General features: G+C 48.0%; 1 protein-coding gene across 1 annotated transcript; it reads left to right on the top strand.

The window, feature by feature from the left end:
* Positions 1-900: 900 nt before the first annotated feature.
* S1PR2 (sphingosine-1-phosphate receptor 2) lies at positions 901-1,959 on the top strand. Its single transcript, XM_006898762.1, has one exon. It carries the CDS (start codon positions 901-903, stop codon positions 1,957-1,959), a length of 1,059 nt encoding a protein of 352 aa, XP_006898824.1.
* The last annotated feature ends 12,027 nt before the right edge of the window (positions 1,960-13,986 follow it).

Here is a 13,986-nt window from a genome sequence, read left to right as displayed (position 1 = left end):
GGAGTGGGGCTGAACCCTGGATTGCCTCCAAGATCTAGTCCCTTTAAGATGGCATGACCCCAGGGCCGCCCCAGTGTCTCCTCAGTACCTGCGTTTAGGAGCAGCCGTGGCCTCCAGGCTTAGGCCCCGCCTGAAATCCTTTGCAGTGGGTGTTAATGAGCAGGTCCCTGCGTTATCAGTCAGCATCTGTGGTGGGCCAGGTCAGCGGGTCACTTGAAGCTCAGGGCTTCTGTGAGTGAAGGTGACAAGCCCTCCTGGCACTGCCCAGCCCTGCTTCTACAGGTCGCTAGGCCCGACTTCCGGAAGTCCACATTCGGTCCTTGATGCCAACTGAGAGGAGCTTGTGCTTCTCGAAGGGGTTATGTTTCTTTTCCTTTGAAAGACGGTATAGCCTCGGGTTATGGGGTTATGACTGGCTGCCAGGAACCAGTCACTCTGGCTGGTCCACTTGTTTGCTTTGAGTCTCCGGGAAAGTGAATTGACCTCTCTGGGTTACCGTCAAGAAACCCTGGAGGCTTAGCAACAGATTAATGGATCTTAGCTTTGCATGTTGCTGGAAAGGTTAGCAGTTGAAATGCATCAGTGGGGAGAAAGATGGAATAATCTCCTTTCGGGAAGATTTATAGCTTCAGGGGTCTGATGGAAGGTCACTAGATGAATCAGAACTGACTCGACGGCAGTGGCTTTCCCCCACCCCCCCTTGGGTTTCCATCTGTAAAGTGGGCAGAATGCTTGTTCTGACAGCATGAGACCTCTCAGCAAGGTGGGATGGGGCTGAGACAAACCGCAGGCGCCTGAGATCAAAGCTCAGGCCACATGCTTGCTCTGACCTGTCTCCCTCTGTCTCTCTCCCTGCAGCTCTGACAGCCCCATGGCCCTAGCCGGCCACTGAGCCCCACCATGCCCAGTATCTACTCGGAGTACCTAAGCCCCAGCAAGGTCCTGGAGCACTACAATTATACAAAGGAGACGCTGGACACGCGGGAGATCTCATCCCGCCAGGTGGCCTCCACCGTCATCATCATCTTCTGCTGCGCCATCGTGGTGGAGAACCTGCTGGTGCTCTTTGCAGTGTTTCGTAACAGCAAGTTCCACTCAGCCATGTACCTGTTCCTGGGTAACCTGGCCGCCTCCGACCTCCTGGCAGGTGTGGCCTTCATCGCCAACACCTTGCTGTCCGGCCCGGTCACGCTGGGGCTGACGCCTGTGCAGTGGTTCGCCCGTGAGGGCTCGGCCTTCATCACGCTCTCCGCCTCCGTCTTCAGCCTCCTGGCCATCGCCATCGAGCGGCACGTGGCCATTGCCAAGGTCAAGCTGTACGGCAGCGACAAGAGCTGCCGCATGCTCCTGCTCATCGCGGCCTCCTGGCTCATCTCGCTGGCCCTGGGCGGCCTGCCCATCCTCGGCTGGAACTGCCTGGGCCACCTGGAAGCCTGCTCCACCGTCCTGCCGCTCTACACCAAGCACTACGTGCTCTGTGTGGTCACCATCTTTTCCGTCATCCTGTTGGCCATCGTGGTCCTGTACATCCGCATCTACTGCGTGGTCCGCTCGAGCCGCACTGACATGGCTGCCCTGCAGACGCTGCCCCTGCTCAAGACGGTCACCATCGTGCTGGGCGTCTTCATCGTCTGCTGGCTTCCTGCCTTTATCATCCTCCTCCTGGACTATGCCTGCACTGTCCGCTCCTGTCCTGTCCTCTACAAAGCCCACTACTTCTTCGCCTTCGCCACCCTCAACTCGCTGCTCAATCCTGTCATCTATACGTGGCGCAGCCGGGACTTGCGGCAGGAGGTGCTACGGCCGCTCAAGTGCTGGCGGGAGGGGGCGAGGGTGCAGAGACATCAGGAAGGGATGAAGGGATTTCGTCTCTTGCCCCTGCGCAGCTCCAGCTCCGTGGAGAAGGGCACCCGCATGGCCTCATTGCCCACTTTTTTGGAAGGCAGCACGGTGGTCTGAGGGATCGATGGGCCACCACCCAGGCCAGAGTGCAGAGGCACTAGATGGCCTCGGACAGATAAGAAGGGCTGCCTGGTCGGTTGCCCCACTCCTTGGACCTGGGCGGTATTGGGGACATTGCACAGCTGGTTTGGCCTAGGCAAACATCTGTTGGATGGCAGAGCTAGCTGCCACAGGGAGGCCCGCACCAGTGGCCAGTGGGACCCTTTAGAATTGGATCCTGCGGTGTCCTGGGAGCCTCAGGAAGGGCCGGGGTGACTGCAGACAGGCCCTCAAGGAGAGTCGGGGCAAGGGTGATTAACCCGTACAGAAGATCCCGACATGTTGACCATCTTCTGACTCTGGCCTGCTCCGGATTCCACTCTGAATTTCCCTTCCTGCCACCTTCTCCCGGCGACCCTGGGCCTGCTGCCTTGGCCCCTCTGTCCCCAGGGGCTGGAAACCACCTCTCCAGGGTCGTCGCCTCATTTACAGAGCCTGGCACCAAATCGACAGCTTCCCCAAATTTCATCAGCTGCCTCTCCAGTTCCTTCTTCCCTTTCCTGTCATTCCTCAAGATGCCAGGAAACCACAGGGGTTATGGGGGGGGTGTGGCTCAGCCACATCCTTAGACCTCATTGGCCATTTGTACTAAGGGGGTTCCAAAGGAATCACCAGTGGCTAGAGCAAAACTAGGGAGCTGAGGGGAGAGGGCTTTGGGCCTGTGGATGGGGACAGCGTGGAACTGGAGAGAGATGTTTGCACAGGAAACCCCTTCCAATAAAACCCCATCTCGGGCCCAGCCAGTGCACCGTGGCTAAGACATAGCCGCCTGAAACCTGTGGCCTCTGAACCTCCCTTCAAGTTGTATTGAACGGAGCTTGGGGTTGGGACGCTCTTCCTAAATTGCTCCAGAAAGATGTTGTCTCCATTGCTGATGGAAAGAAGGGGCGTTGCGGTACAAGTGTTTATTTAAGTGTCTGTGTGTGTGTGTGCATGTGTGTGGTGTCTGGGGCCCGGCTCCCCTCCAGGTCTCCTTTCCCACCCCCCCACCCCAGAATGAATGTTGTGTGTCTCCTTGTTTGTATTGAAGCTGCCAAAGGTGGGGGGGTGTCTGGTCCCCCGGAACACTCCTTAGTGATTGCTGGCTCTTCTCCCCACTTAAGAGCTGGGGTGCAGCTCACCTCGGGGTAGGAGACCTCATACCTCCAACTCATAAATAATGCAGAGGTTTAAAGGGGGTAGTCTTGGGGGGAACAAGGAGCTAGCTGGGGGCTTGTAACCCCTCCTATAGCTCCACAGATGCCAAACACCCCCTTCCCCCCTATGTTGAAGACGACCCAAATCTGGGCCAATAAACGGTTCAATTTCTTTCTGGTTGTAGTGGTGTCATTTTAGGTTTAAAGTGGCGATTTCCCAGTTAGTGCCCCTCGGGCAGGGGACTGGGGAAGGGATTGGATGATGTGTGTGTGTGTGTGTGTGTGTGTGTGGCTGCTGGCAGCCCACCTCTTGTCTTTTCCGTTCTGTGTCCCAAGCACCAACCCTGCAAAGCCAGGATTTGCAGTGGCTCCTGGATCCCAGTCGGCTGGCTTCTCCCTGAAATGTTGCTGGTGATTGATTTGGCCTGGCTCTGCTCTGCTTCCCTTCCAAGGGATCTAGTTACAGTAGGTGGTGAGGCTGCTCCATCCCAGGTTCCTATTCCTCCTTTTCCTTGGTGGGGGGCGCTGGAGAGATGGTCTCAGAGGGGAAGACAGACCCAGACACCCCTGCAGACTCATTCCCCCCCCCCCAAAGCTATGTCCTGCTTTGATCCAGTGCTTTACAGGAAGTAAAAAAGGGGGTGGGAGTGAGTCTCACAAGCTTCTTTTATAGACGCAGCTTCATAGAACTTCAGCAGCTCAGAGTCCCACAACCAGTGGGGGTAACAACACTTGGCCAAATTTGAATCCAGGCAGGCAGACTCCGCATCCCTGCAGAGTCACCACTGAGCTAGAGAGTGGCCTTTCAGCCCCTTCCTCACATGGATGGACCTGGGAGGGCACTGCCTCTCCCACCCAGAACTGGGAGAAGCAGCCCAGATGGCCTGCAGCTGGGGGGTGGGTCCCTAGCTCTGCTCTGGATGACTCCTCCTCTCTTGCCTGGAGGCTCAGGGCCCAGCGGTGTCTTTGAAGCCTGGTTAGAGCTTTGATGGGGGTGGGGGCCCCCTAAAATGAAGCCCCACCCAGAAATGCCAGCATGAACAAGTACAACCAGAGAGAGAAGGACAGACGACCAAAGCCAGGAACTAGCGACTGGAATTCCCTTCCCCCAGAAGCTCTGATGGCCTCTGCTGGGGAAACCTGAGCCCTTGCAGGGACTTGTGGGAGGAGAAAGAGACACAGGCCTGGCAAAAGTCAATAAATCTCCCCCAAATTCCCATGCCCTTTCTCCCTTTCATCCTTCAGGCCTTTGTGCAAATATTACCTCCTGAGAGAGACTCTCCCCCTCCCCTTTCTCTCTAGACCCTCACCTGGCTAATGATTCCTCTTCTCCCCTCCTTAAAATAGGAGTACCTTGAAGGAAGGATTGTTATCTGTCCTATTCACCACTCTATCACTAGTGAAATAGGAAATAGACGTTCCACCTCAGGGCGTTTGCACTTGTTTGCTGTTGCAGGAATGCTCTTCCCTTAGAATTATGCATGGCTCCTCTCTCCTCCTCCCAGTCTATAGTCAAACATCAAGGCCTGGGTGAGTCCTCTGGTCATGACTGTGTACACATTTCTGTCTCACTTTTTTCCTTATGTTTCGCCACTCTTTTTCCTTTTTAATTTCTTATTTCTTGTGTGTACCGTCAAATCGGGATGCATCCTGTCTCCATACCTTTTCAACATGTATGCAGAGCAGATTATCCGAGAGGCTGGGCTCTATGAGGAGAATTGTGCCATCAGGATTGGTGGAAGATCTATTAACAATCTGCATTATGCAGATGATACAACCCTGCTTGCTGAAACTGAGGAGGACCTCATGCACTTGCTGTGGAGGGTCAAGGACTGCAGCCTTCAGTATGTACTGAGGCTCAATGTCAAGAAGACAAAGATTCTCACCACTGGACCAATTGGCAGCATCAGGATGGATGGTGAAGAGATTGAGATTGTTCACAGCTTCAGTTTGCTCGGCTCCACGGTCAACACTCTTGGCACCAGCAGTCAGGAAATCAAAAAGCGTATCACGATGGGAAAGTCTGCTGTTAGGGACCTCTCTAAAGTACTCAGAAGCAACGGTGTCTCTCTGGAGACTAAGGTGCGCCTGATACAGGCCATGGTCTTGGCAATCACTTGTTATGCATCAGAGAGTAGTTGGACAATGACTAGGGAGGACAGAAGGAGAGTTGATGCCTTTGAGCTGTGGTGCTGGAGAAGAGTACTGAATGTACCATGGACTGCCAGGAAAACAAACAGATTCATCTTGGAGAGGATTAAACCAAGCTACTCCTTGGAGGCAAGGATTCTGGGGCTTCATCTGACATACTTTGGACATGTTGTCAGGAGGGACGGGTCCTTGGAGAGGGACATCATGCTTGGGAGGGTGGAGGGACAGCGCAGGAGGGGAAGACCCTCTATGAGATGGATTGGTTCGGTGACTGGGGTAATCGGGATGGGTGTGTCAGAGGCAGTGCGTTTGGCGCAGCATAGAGCAGGGTTTAGGGCTGTTGTGCATAGGGTCTCTGGGAGTCACAAACGACTCAACGGCACATAACAACAACCACTGTCAAATCGGATCTGACAGGTGCAGGAGGAGATTGCTCCGCCTTCTCCAGCAGAGCATCTGGTGGATTCGAACTGTGTACTTCTGGGATTGCAGTGCAGCTTCCTTCCACTAGGCCACCAGAGCTCCCTTGATTTGCCACTCAATTTACAACCAAAAAAAAAAAAAATCGGTTGTCATTAACTTGATTCCAGCTCATGGCTCGCTAAGTGTGTCTGGTTAGAATTATGTTCCCTGGAGCTTCTTTAATCTCTTGTTCTTTCTTCTCTTCCTCTTTTTCTAAATTTTGTTCTGCATTCCTCACCCCCAGCCCCTTTGGACCAGCGTTCCTGTATGGATTGACAGGCTTCTTAGACCAAAATGGTTCAGTAATGGTGGTCAGGCTCCACTCGGTTCTTCCAGCCTTTGGGCTGACTTTTTCTGTTGTTCTAGGTGAATTCTAGGTACCCATTGTACCTAGAATGACCATTAAAAGCTTTTAAGATCCCAGGCACTATACAATCGAATTAGGAAGTAGATGAGAAGCAACACACATTATTAGGCCACCAATCACCTGGAATGTTGTTCCATGCCTTTGGAACCAACTCCTAGCCAACCCTCCAGTGGGTTTTCAGTGACAGTGAATCACACAGGATAAGATTTCTCAGCTTTCTCTGGTGGATTCAAACTATATGCCTTTGGGTTGGCAGCCCAGCTCCTTACCGCGTGGCCACCAGAGTGCCCAAATTAGCTCCAATAGTCCATGAAATCAAGACCCTAAACCTCCACATCCAAGAAACTAAATCCCATGAGGTGTTTGTACATACACACCCTCAGCAACTCCTCTTCTCCCCATAAAGTTTTCAAGAACTAATTTTTATAAGTAAATCCCCACGCCTTCTGAGGACTCTACCCACCACCACCTTTTGGGTTAATCAGCTGAGCCGGTGAATCATTTGCCCCATACAAGGACTCATTAACATGCATCACGTTGCACTTAATTATCCTCCGTGTTTCCCTCTCGAATGCCAGCTCTGTTTGGCAGGAAGGTTGGTCTGGGTGGCCAGTGCCCACAAGGATGATTAGCACACAGTTGTCAGATGCCATCAAGCAGACTATGACTCACAGCAACACCGTGAACGTCGGGGAGAAGCCTTGCCCCACCCTGCGCCATCCTCAGTCTCTGCCTGGCTTACCCTCTTGTGGTCACTTCGTCCACCCATCTCATTGAGGGTCTTTTCTTTCAATGTGTGTTGAATGAATGAAAGCCAGAACCAATGACGGTCATTCTCGAGAGTGTTTAGCGCTGTGAAGAAAACAAAATAGAGCAAGTGACAGTTTTTAGATGCAGATGAACCCCCCGCCTTGTACCGTCAAAGCAGGTCCTATTGGCACAGGAGGAGATTGCCCCTCCTTCTCCAGCAGAGCACTGGTGGATTCGAACTCTGGATCTTTGATATGCAGTGCAAGATTTTTTTTTTTAAATTATTCATTTCAATGAACATTTACAGAGATTTTGGATTTCCATTCATTCGTTGTTGCAAAGATATTTTTATTAAGGTTTCCAGTTTTTTATTCCTATACTTTGGACATGTTGCAAGGTGGGACAGGTCCTTGGAGAGGGACATCATGCTTGGTAGGGTGGAGGGACAGCGCAGAAGGGGAAGGCCCCCTATGAGGTGGATTGATTCAGTGATTGGGGTAATCGGGATGGGTGTATCGAAGATGGTGCGATTGGCAGAGGACAGAACAGAGTTTAGAGATGTTGTACATAGGGTCGCTATGAGTCGCAAGCGACTTGACAGCACATAACAACAACAACAACATCAAAGGACTAAGTACACTACTTTATAGAAGTGTACTGCCACATCTTTTCCCCACGAAGCAGCTGCTGCATTCGAACCTACGACCTTTTGGTTAGCAGCTGAGTGCATAACTTCTTACTGCTGCTACTCAACTCAGACTCCTTGCTGTTGAGTCTGAACCAACTCATAGCTGATCCTGCAGTAGGTCTTTTGAGGCTGTAAATTTTTTTTTTTTTTTATTTTGTGTGCGTGTACCGTCAAATCAGATCTGACTGGTACAGGAGGATATTGCACCTCCTTCTCCGGCAGAGCGTCTGGTGGATTCGAACTGTGTTCCTCTGGGATTTGAGGCTGTAAATTGACAGAGATTGTCCATCATTCTTCGTCAGTCTGTTCAGATTTGAAACCCAGCAGGGCCCTTCCCCATGGACTAGGGCACCAGAGCTCCTTTAACTGCACTTCTAGTTATTGTACAGATGGTATTTTTGATGGAGAGTTCAGTAGGAAAAAAACCCAACCTATGTCCTCTTGAACAGCCCCTTGGAAAAAGACATCATTGTGCTAACATGAAAAGCCTAACGTGTGTGTACCATTATTGGGTACATTTTACACCTGTGAATGAATGGAATTATCATAACTATATTGTGGAGAAGGTACTATTATTGACTCTTTGGCGGGTAAGGAAGTTGAGGTACAGAGAGGTCAAATAATCAGTTTAAATTTATTTTATTTTGTGTGTGTGTGCGCCGTCAAATCTGATCTGACCGGTACAGGAGGAGATTGCCCCTCCTTCTCTAGCAGAGCATATGGTGGATTTAAACCGTGCACCTCTGGGATTGCACAAATAATCAGTTTAAGGTTACACAGCATAGGAGTGGAGAGACTGGGTTTTGAACCAGGCTATCCTTGACCACAATCGTGTCCAATTCTCCTCAATATCCTAGTCTGAAGAAATTCTAGTTTGCTGACATCTCTCAGCTCTTGGAGCCGTGGCCATAATGAACCAGGCTCCCAGGAGCACCTAATAACTTTCATCTCCCTTTTCTTTTTTATCCCCCCCAAAACTTTATTTTATTATCTTTTGTGTGTATCGTCAAATCAAATCTGACTGGTACAGGAGGAGATTCCCTTTTCTTTATAGAGAATGTCAGAATCAGAGATTCTGACTGAGTAATTCTGGGGTGAAGCCCCTGGGTGGTGCACTGTTAAAGTGCTGGCTGCTGACCAGAATGCTGGAGGCTGGAATCCATGTAGAGGTGCCTTGGAAGAAAGGGCTGGCAATCAGTGTGTGAAAACCGGCGGAGCAAAGTTATATCCTGACACACAAGAGTCAATTGATTCGTAGCAAATGCCTTTCTCTGCTTCTTTTTATTTTTCTTTCTTTTTCTTTTTTTAATTTTTGTGTGTGTACCGTCGAATCTGATTTGACTGGTACAGGAGGAGATTGCCCCTCCTTCTCCAGCAGAGTATCTGGTGGATTCGAACCACGTGCATCTGGGATTGCAGCGCAGCTTCTTGCCACTAGGACAACAGAGCGCTCTCTCTCTGCTTCATTCTAAGGCTGACAGAACATAAACAAACTAACAAACTGTCTGGGAGGGAATTGGCCACATAGATCACAAAGTGTCTCATTTTTCACTTAGGCATTCTGGGTCCAAGAATTTGTTCCAGGTAAATCATCCGAGTGCGAGGATTCCGCCACCCTTTCTTTTCTTTCTTTTTCTTAGCACAGACTATAGTGAACATGTCTAGGGCCGCTTCTGTTTGCTGAAATGCTTCAATTGGTATTCCATCAATTCCTAAGACTTCCACTAATTCCAGTTTTTGGCATGTCTTCAGTGCATCTGGGCTTCAGTACTATTGATTCTTGAGCAACAACTTGCTGAAGTGGTTCAGTGTCAATAAATTCTTTTTTGATGATTTGTATTTTAAGGTTTTTCTTTTTTAAAATACAACAACCTTTTTCCTGTGATTTGGAAGTTTGAAAAGTAGATTGGGCAGCCATGTGGATTTCATTTGGTGACATTAGTTACTAGTGGCATGTTGTATCAATCAGCTTTTCTTTAATTTTTTACAATCATTTTATGAACATTTACAGAGATTTTGGATTTTCATACGTTCATTGTTTCATTTTGCTCCCTGCCCACCCCTCCCCCCAGTTCACACTTCTCTTTGAAAAGTAAAAGAAAAATTATTTCCTTGGTATAGAATCCCCGTCCCCTCACCCTGCCCCAAGTACACTCCACTATGCAGCCTTCATTGTGGACTCTTGTGAGAACCATAATACCCAATCATATATTGCTTTTTATTTTAAATAATCTTAATGAACATTTACAGAGATTTTGGATTTCCGTTCAGTCATTGCTGCACTTCTCTCCCCGCCCAGCCCTCCCCCCCGAGTCAATCATATATCACTTTCAAACAGTTCTCTCCATCATCTGTTTCAATGCACTATACATAATTTATCCAATTTTTCTCAGTCTCACCCCAACCCTGATGTCAGTCTGGTTCTACAATAGTAGCACTATGCAGTATTTGTCCCTGTGTGACTGAGATACTTCACTCAGCATAATGTCCTCCAGGGTCACCCATTTTGAATAATATTGCATGAGTTCCTTGTTTTCAATGCAGCGTAGTATTCCAGTGTGTAGATATACCAGAGCTTCTCTATCCATTCATTAGTTGGTCTATCAGCATTCTTAACTGCTTTTTCTCTGGCTCCTGTTTCTGTTCAACCTGCCATCTCCTTTCCTAGTTATGAGCTTTACATTCACACCCCAGGGAAATGCTTCCCTTGTTTTATTTTGGGGATTTGGGTTTGTTTTGTTGCGTTAAGCCTGGAACAATCTCAGGAATGTACATTTTTCTTCGATAAGCATCCCCAAAGATTTCAAAGTACAGGGCTAGGACCATACCTGTCCTAAAAGAAGAGCCTCAGGGGAGATTGGCTCGGGGCAGGAAGGCCCTCTCTCTGCCAGCTTCCCAGATGCCCAGACCCTTCCCTTCCCCATTCCTTCCTTCCTCAGTTTCCTTCTAAGGCTCAACCTACAGGTCTATCTGAACTCCCTATCTGCAGGCACACCTCGTTTTATTGCGCTTTGGGATTCCTACGTCATTAAGAAATGGTAGGTTGGTGGCAGCTGCGTGTTGAGCAAGTCTAGCTGTGCCATTTTCCCAGTGATGTGCATCTCTGTCGTGATTGGGTCATCCTTGCAATATTTCAAACCACTTCCCAGCGCAATGTTGTTGTTATTGTTGTTATGTGCCTTTGAGTCAGAACTGACTCAGAGCCAACCCTCCAGCAGCTTTGCAGAGACTAAATCGCAGAGAAGGGGATTGCCTATCTTTCTCTCACAGAGCAGCTGGTGAATTCGAGCTACATGCCTTCAGGGTGGCAGCACAACTCATTGCTACTAGGCCACCAGAGCTCCCTTTCACAATGCGGTGGCACATCCAAATCTTCTGCAATATGTTGTTGTTGTTGTTGTTGTTAGGTGCTGTTGACAGCTCAGCAATCCTATGAATGACAGATCTGAACCCCGTCCTATCTTTCATCATCCTTGTCATCCCTGACACTCTTGATCTCTTTGCCACAGTCACCGTGTCGTTCCATCTCGCTTGAAGGTCTTTCCCTCGCTGACCCCACCACCTTTCCAAACGTGATGTGCCTCTCCAAGGAAGAGCCTCTCTTAACAACGTGCCCAGAGTACGTGAGATGAATGTGCCCTCCTTGCCTTCAAGGAGCACTCTGGTAAACCTTCTCCAAGACATAGTTGGCTGTGCGTGTTATATTCGGCACTCTTCTCCAACACCACGACTCAAAGACATCGATAGAGGGGAGCTCTGGTGGCCTAGTGGCAAGAAGCTGCACTGCAACCCCAGAGGTGTGCGGTTCGAATCCACCAGATGCTCCGCCGGAGAAGGAGGAGCAATCTCTTCCTGTACCAGTCAGATCTGATTTGACAGCACACACACACACAAAATAATAATAATTAAAAAAGAAATAAAAAAAAGATTTAAAACAAAAAAGACACCGATAGTGTTAACATCACTTTTCTATGCACTGGGAAAGAAAAAGAAATCATGTGTGACCCTTTCGATATTCGCTTTATTGTGGAGGTCTGGAAGCTAAACTATCTATAGTATCTCTGTGGTGTGATTTCTATACCCTAACTACCTTTCTCTCTTCCAAGCCATTTTAAATTGGAGAGTATTGTGCGCCTGTATCTCTGAATGCTTCAGTAGATGTTTTAAGAACAAAGACATTTGAAATGTAACCTCAGGAATATGATCAAAGTCAGTAACGCTAGTAACTTTCCCCCCACTCTGTTAACTTTAATGAGATTAAACCAATTGCCCCATTACTGATCTTTAAAGAAGTCAGCTCAAATCACATGTGCTTAGTTACCAAGTCTCTTAAATTTTCCACTTTTTAAAAAAAATTAATGTTAATGAAAGTTTACAGAGATTTAGGGTTTCCATTCATCCATTGCTGCACTTTCCTCCCTGCCCATCCCCTCCCCCTCTAAGTCTTCTTTAAGCAGGATAGTCCCCAAGTCTTTGTTTTTCAGGACCTAGACATTGTTTTTTTTAAAAAAAACACATCAATTTTTTTGGTTAGAATGTTCCTTCTGGTCTGGTGTTCCCGTCTGGTTAGATTCAGGCTGGGAATTTGGGGCAGGCATCCCCAGAAGCGATGCTTTCCTCCCCAAGGGATATAATGCTGTCTGTTAGATGCACCTCTGGCAATGTCAGCTTTGATCTGTTGGTGAAGGGGGCATCTGCCAGGTTTCTCCACTGTGGAGTTACCATTTCCCACTTCCTGGGGAGGCACTTTGAGACTCTGTAAATATCCTGTTACTCATCAAACTTTCACTCTCTTAGCATCCATTCTTGTCTGAATTAGTTATTACTCACTGGGCTTTTTGAAGCAAATCTGAGACCTCAAATCATTTAATCTGTAAATATCTTTTTTTAATCTCTAAAAGAAGACAGCTGTTTATTTTTTAAAATTTTGTTTTTTTAGCTGTTTATTTTTGTAATTTTTAAAATTTTAACCATGAGATTATGGCCATCCTTATTAAAAGTATCAATTTGTTGGCAAGCTCTGGTGGCCTAGTGGCAAGAAGCTGCACTTGTAATCCCAGAGGTACACAGTTCGAATCCACCAGATAATCTGCTGGAGAGAAGGATGGACAATGTCCTCCTGTACCAGTCAGATCCGATTTGACGGCACACACACACACACACACACACACACACAAATAAAAAATATTTTAAAAAGTATCATTTGTCACTGTTAAAAGATCCCCCCACCTTTCTCAGTTTTCTTTAACATTTTGCTTGTTGGGATTAGAATCCTTAGCAAACTCATGTGGCCATAGTTAGTGAGTCTTTTCTTGTTAATAATCTTTAATTCTTCTCCATCCTTACACCCCATACTTTATCTTTTATCTTCCTGAATATATATATACATATACACACACAGCAAAATATGTACCAATTATAGTCTATACACATATATTTCAGGGACTTTTATTGCGTTATTTGAGTTGTGGAATTATGCTCCCCATCATTCTCTGAGTTGTCCCTCTCATTAACAAACCCACTGCTCCCCGAGATTCCTATTGATCCCATATCACTTACATTATTCAGTCAATCCCAACTCATAGCTACTCTGTGGATTAAAACAGAACCACCCAATAGGGTTTCTGAACCTGTAAATCTTAAGCAGCAAACTATCTCATCTCTTCTCCGTGGAGCTGTGGCTAGTGGGTTCAAATCCCCCCAGGGCCACAATCCCAACACTCAACCCACAATCCTTCTGGGGATCTTTGGTTCCATATAGAGAATTCTTGTTAGTGTATTATACTTAAAACAGCTCTCTTTTAGACTTGGTAAGGCAAACTACTGTTTGGGTTTAAAAAGACTTTAGGAGATATTTTTGGCTTAAGGTTTAAAGGTCATCTTGGGACAATAGTTTAAGGGTTCAGCCACTTTCCAGAGTTCCAGAAAGACTCAAGGTCAAGAAAATGTCAAAGTCTCATTTTCTTCCCTTTGCCCCTCTTGATGAGGATTCTCCTATGGAATCGGAGATTTAAATGGGCAGGAATGGAAGCTGGGCTCCACCCAGTTCTTCTGGTCTCCTGGAGGGCGTTAGTCATATCCTCCACAGCCTCCTCAGGTTCCTGACACCCCTTCTTTAGTCCAGGTGAATAGAGAGCAATTGTTGCACCTTGAATGGCCCTTGCAAGCTTTAAAGAACCTGCACATCATGCTCAACCAGGAGGTAGAACAGAAACACCACACACTTGTTCTTTGTTGTTATGTGTCATCAAGTCACGTGCGACTCATAGCGACCCTATGTACAAGAGCCCTAAGCCCTGCTCTATCCTGTGCCAATCTCACTGTCTCTGACACACATGCTCCCACTACCCTAACCACTGAATCGATCCATCTCATCAACGGTCTTCCTTTCCTGCACTGTCCCTCCACTCTCCCAAGCATCACATCCCTCT

The sequence above is a fragment of the Elephantulus edwardii genome, unplaced genomic scaffold, assembly GCF_000299155.1.
Source record: "Elephantulus edwardii isolate Elephantulus edwardi_28Jun2011 unplaced genomic scaffold, EleEdw1.0 scaffold00237, whole genome shotgun sequence".
Taxonomy (NCBI): domain Eukaryota; kingdom Metazoa; phylum Chordata; class Mammalia; order Macroscelidea; family Macroscelididae; genus Elephantulus; species Elephantulus edwardii.
The sequence above is the reverse complement of the archived record's forward strand: the minus strand, read 5'-3'. Positions and strand labels throughout refer to the sequence as shown.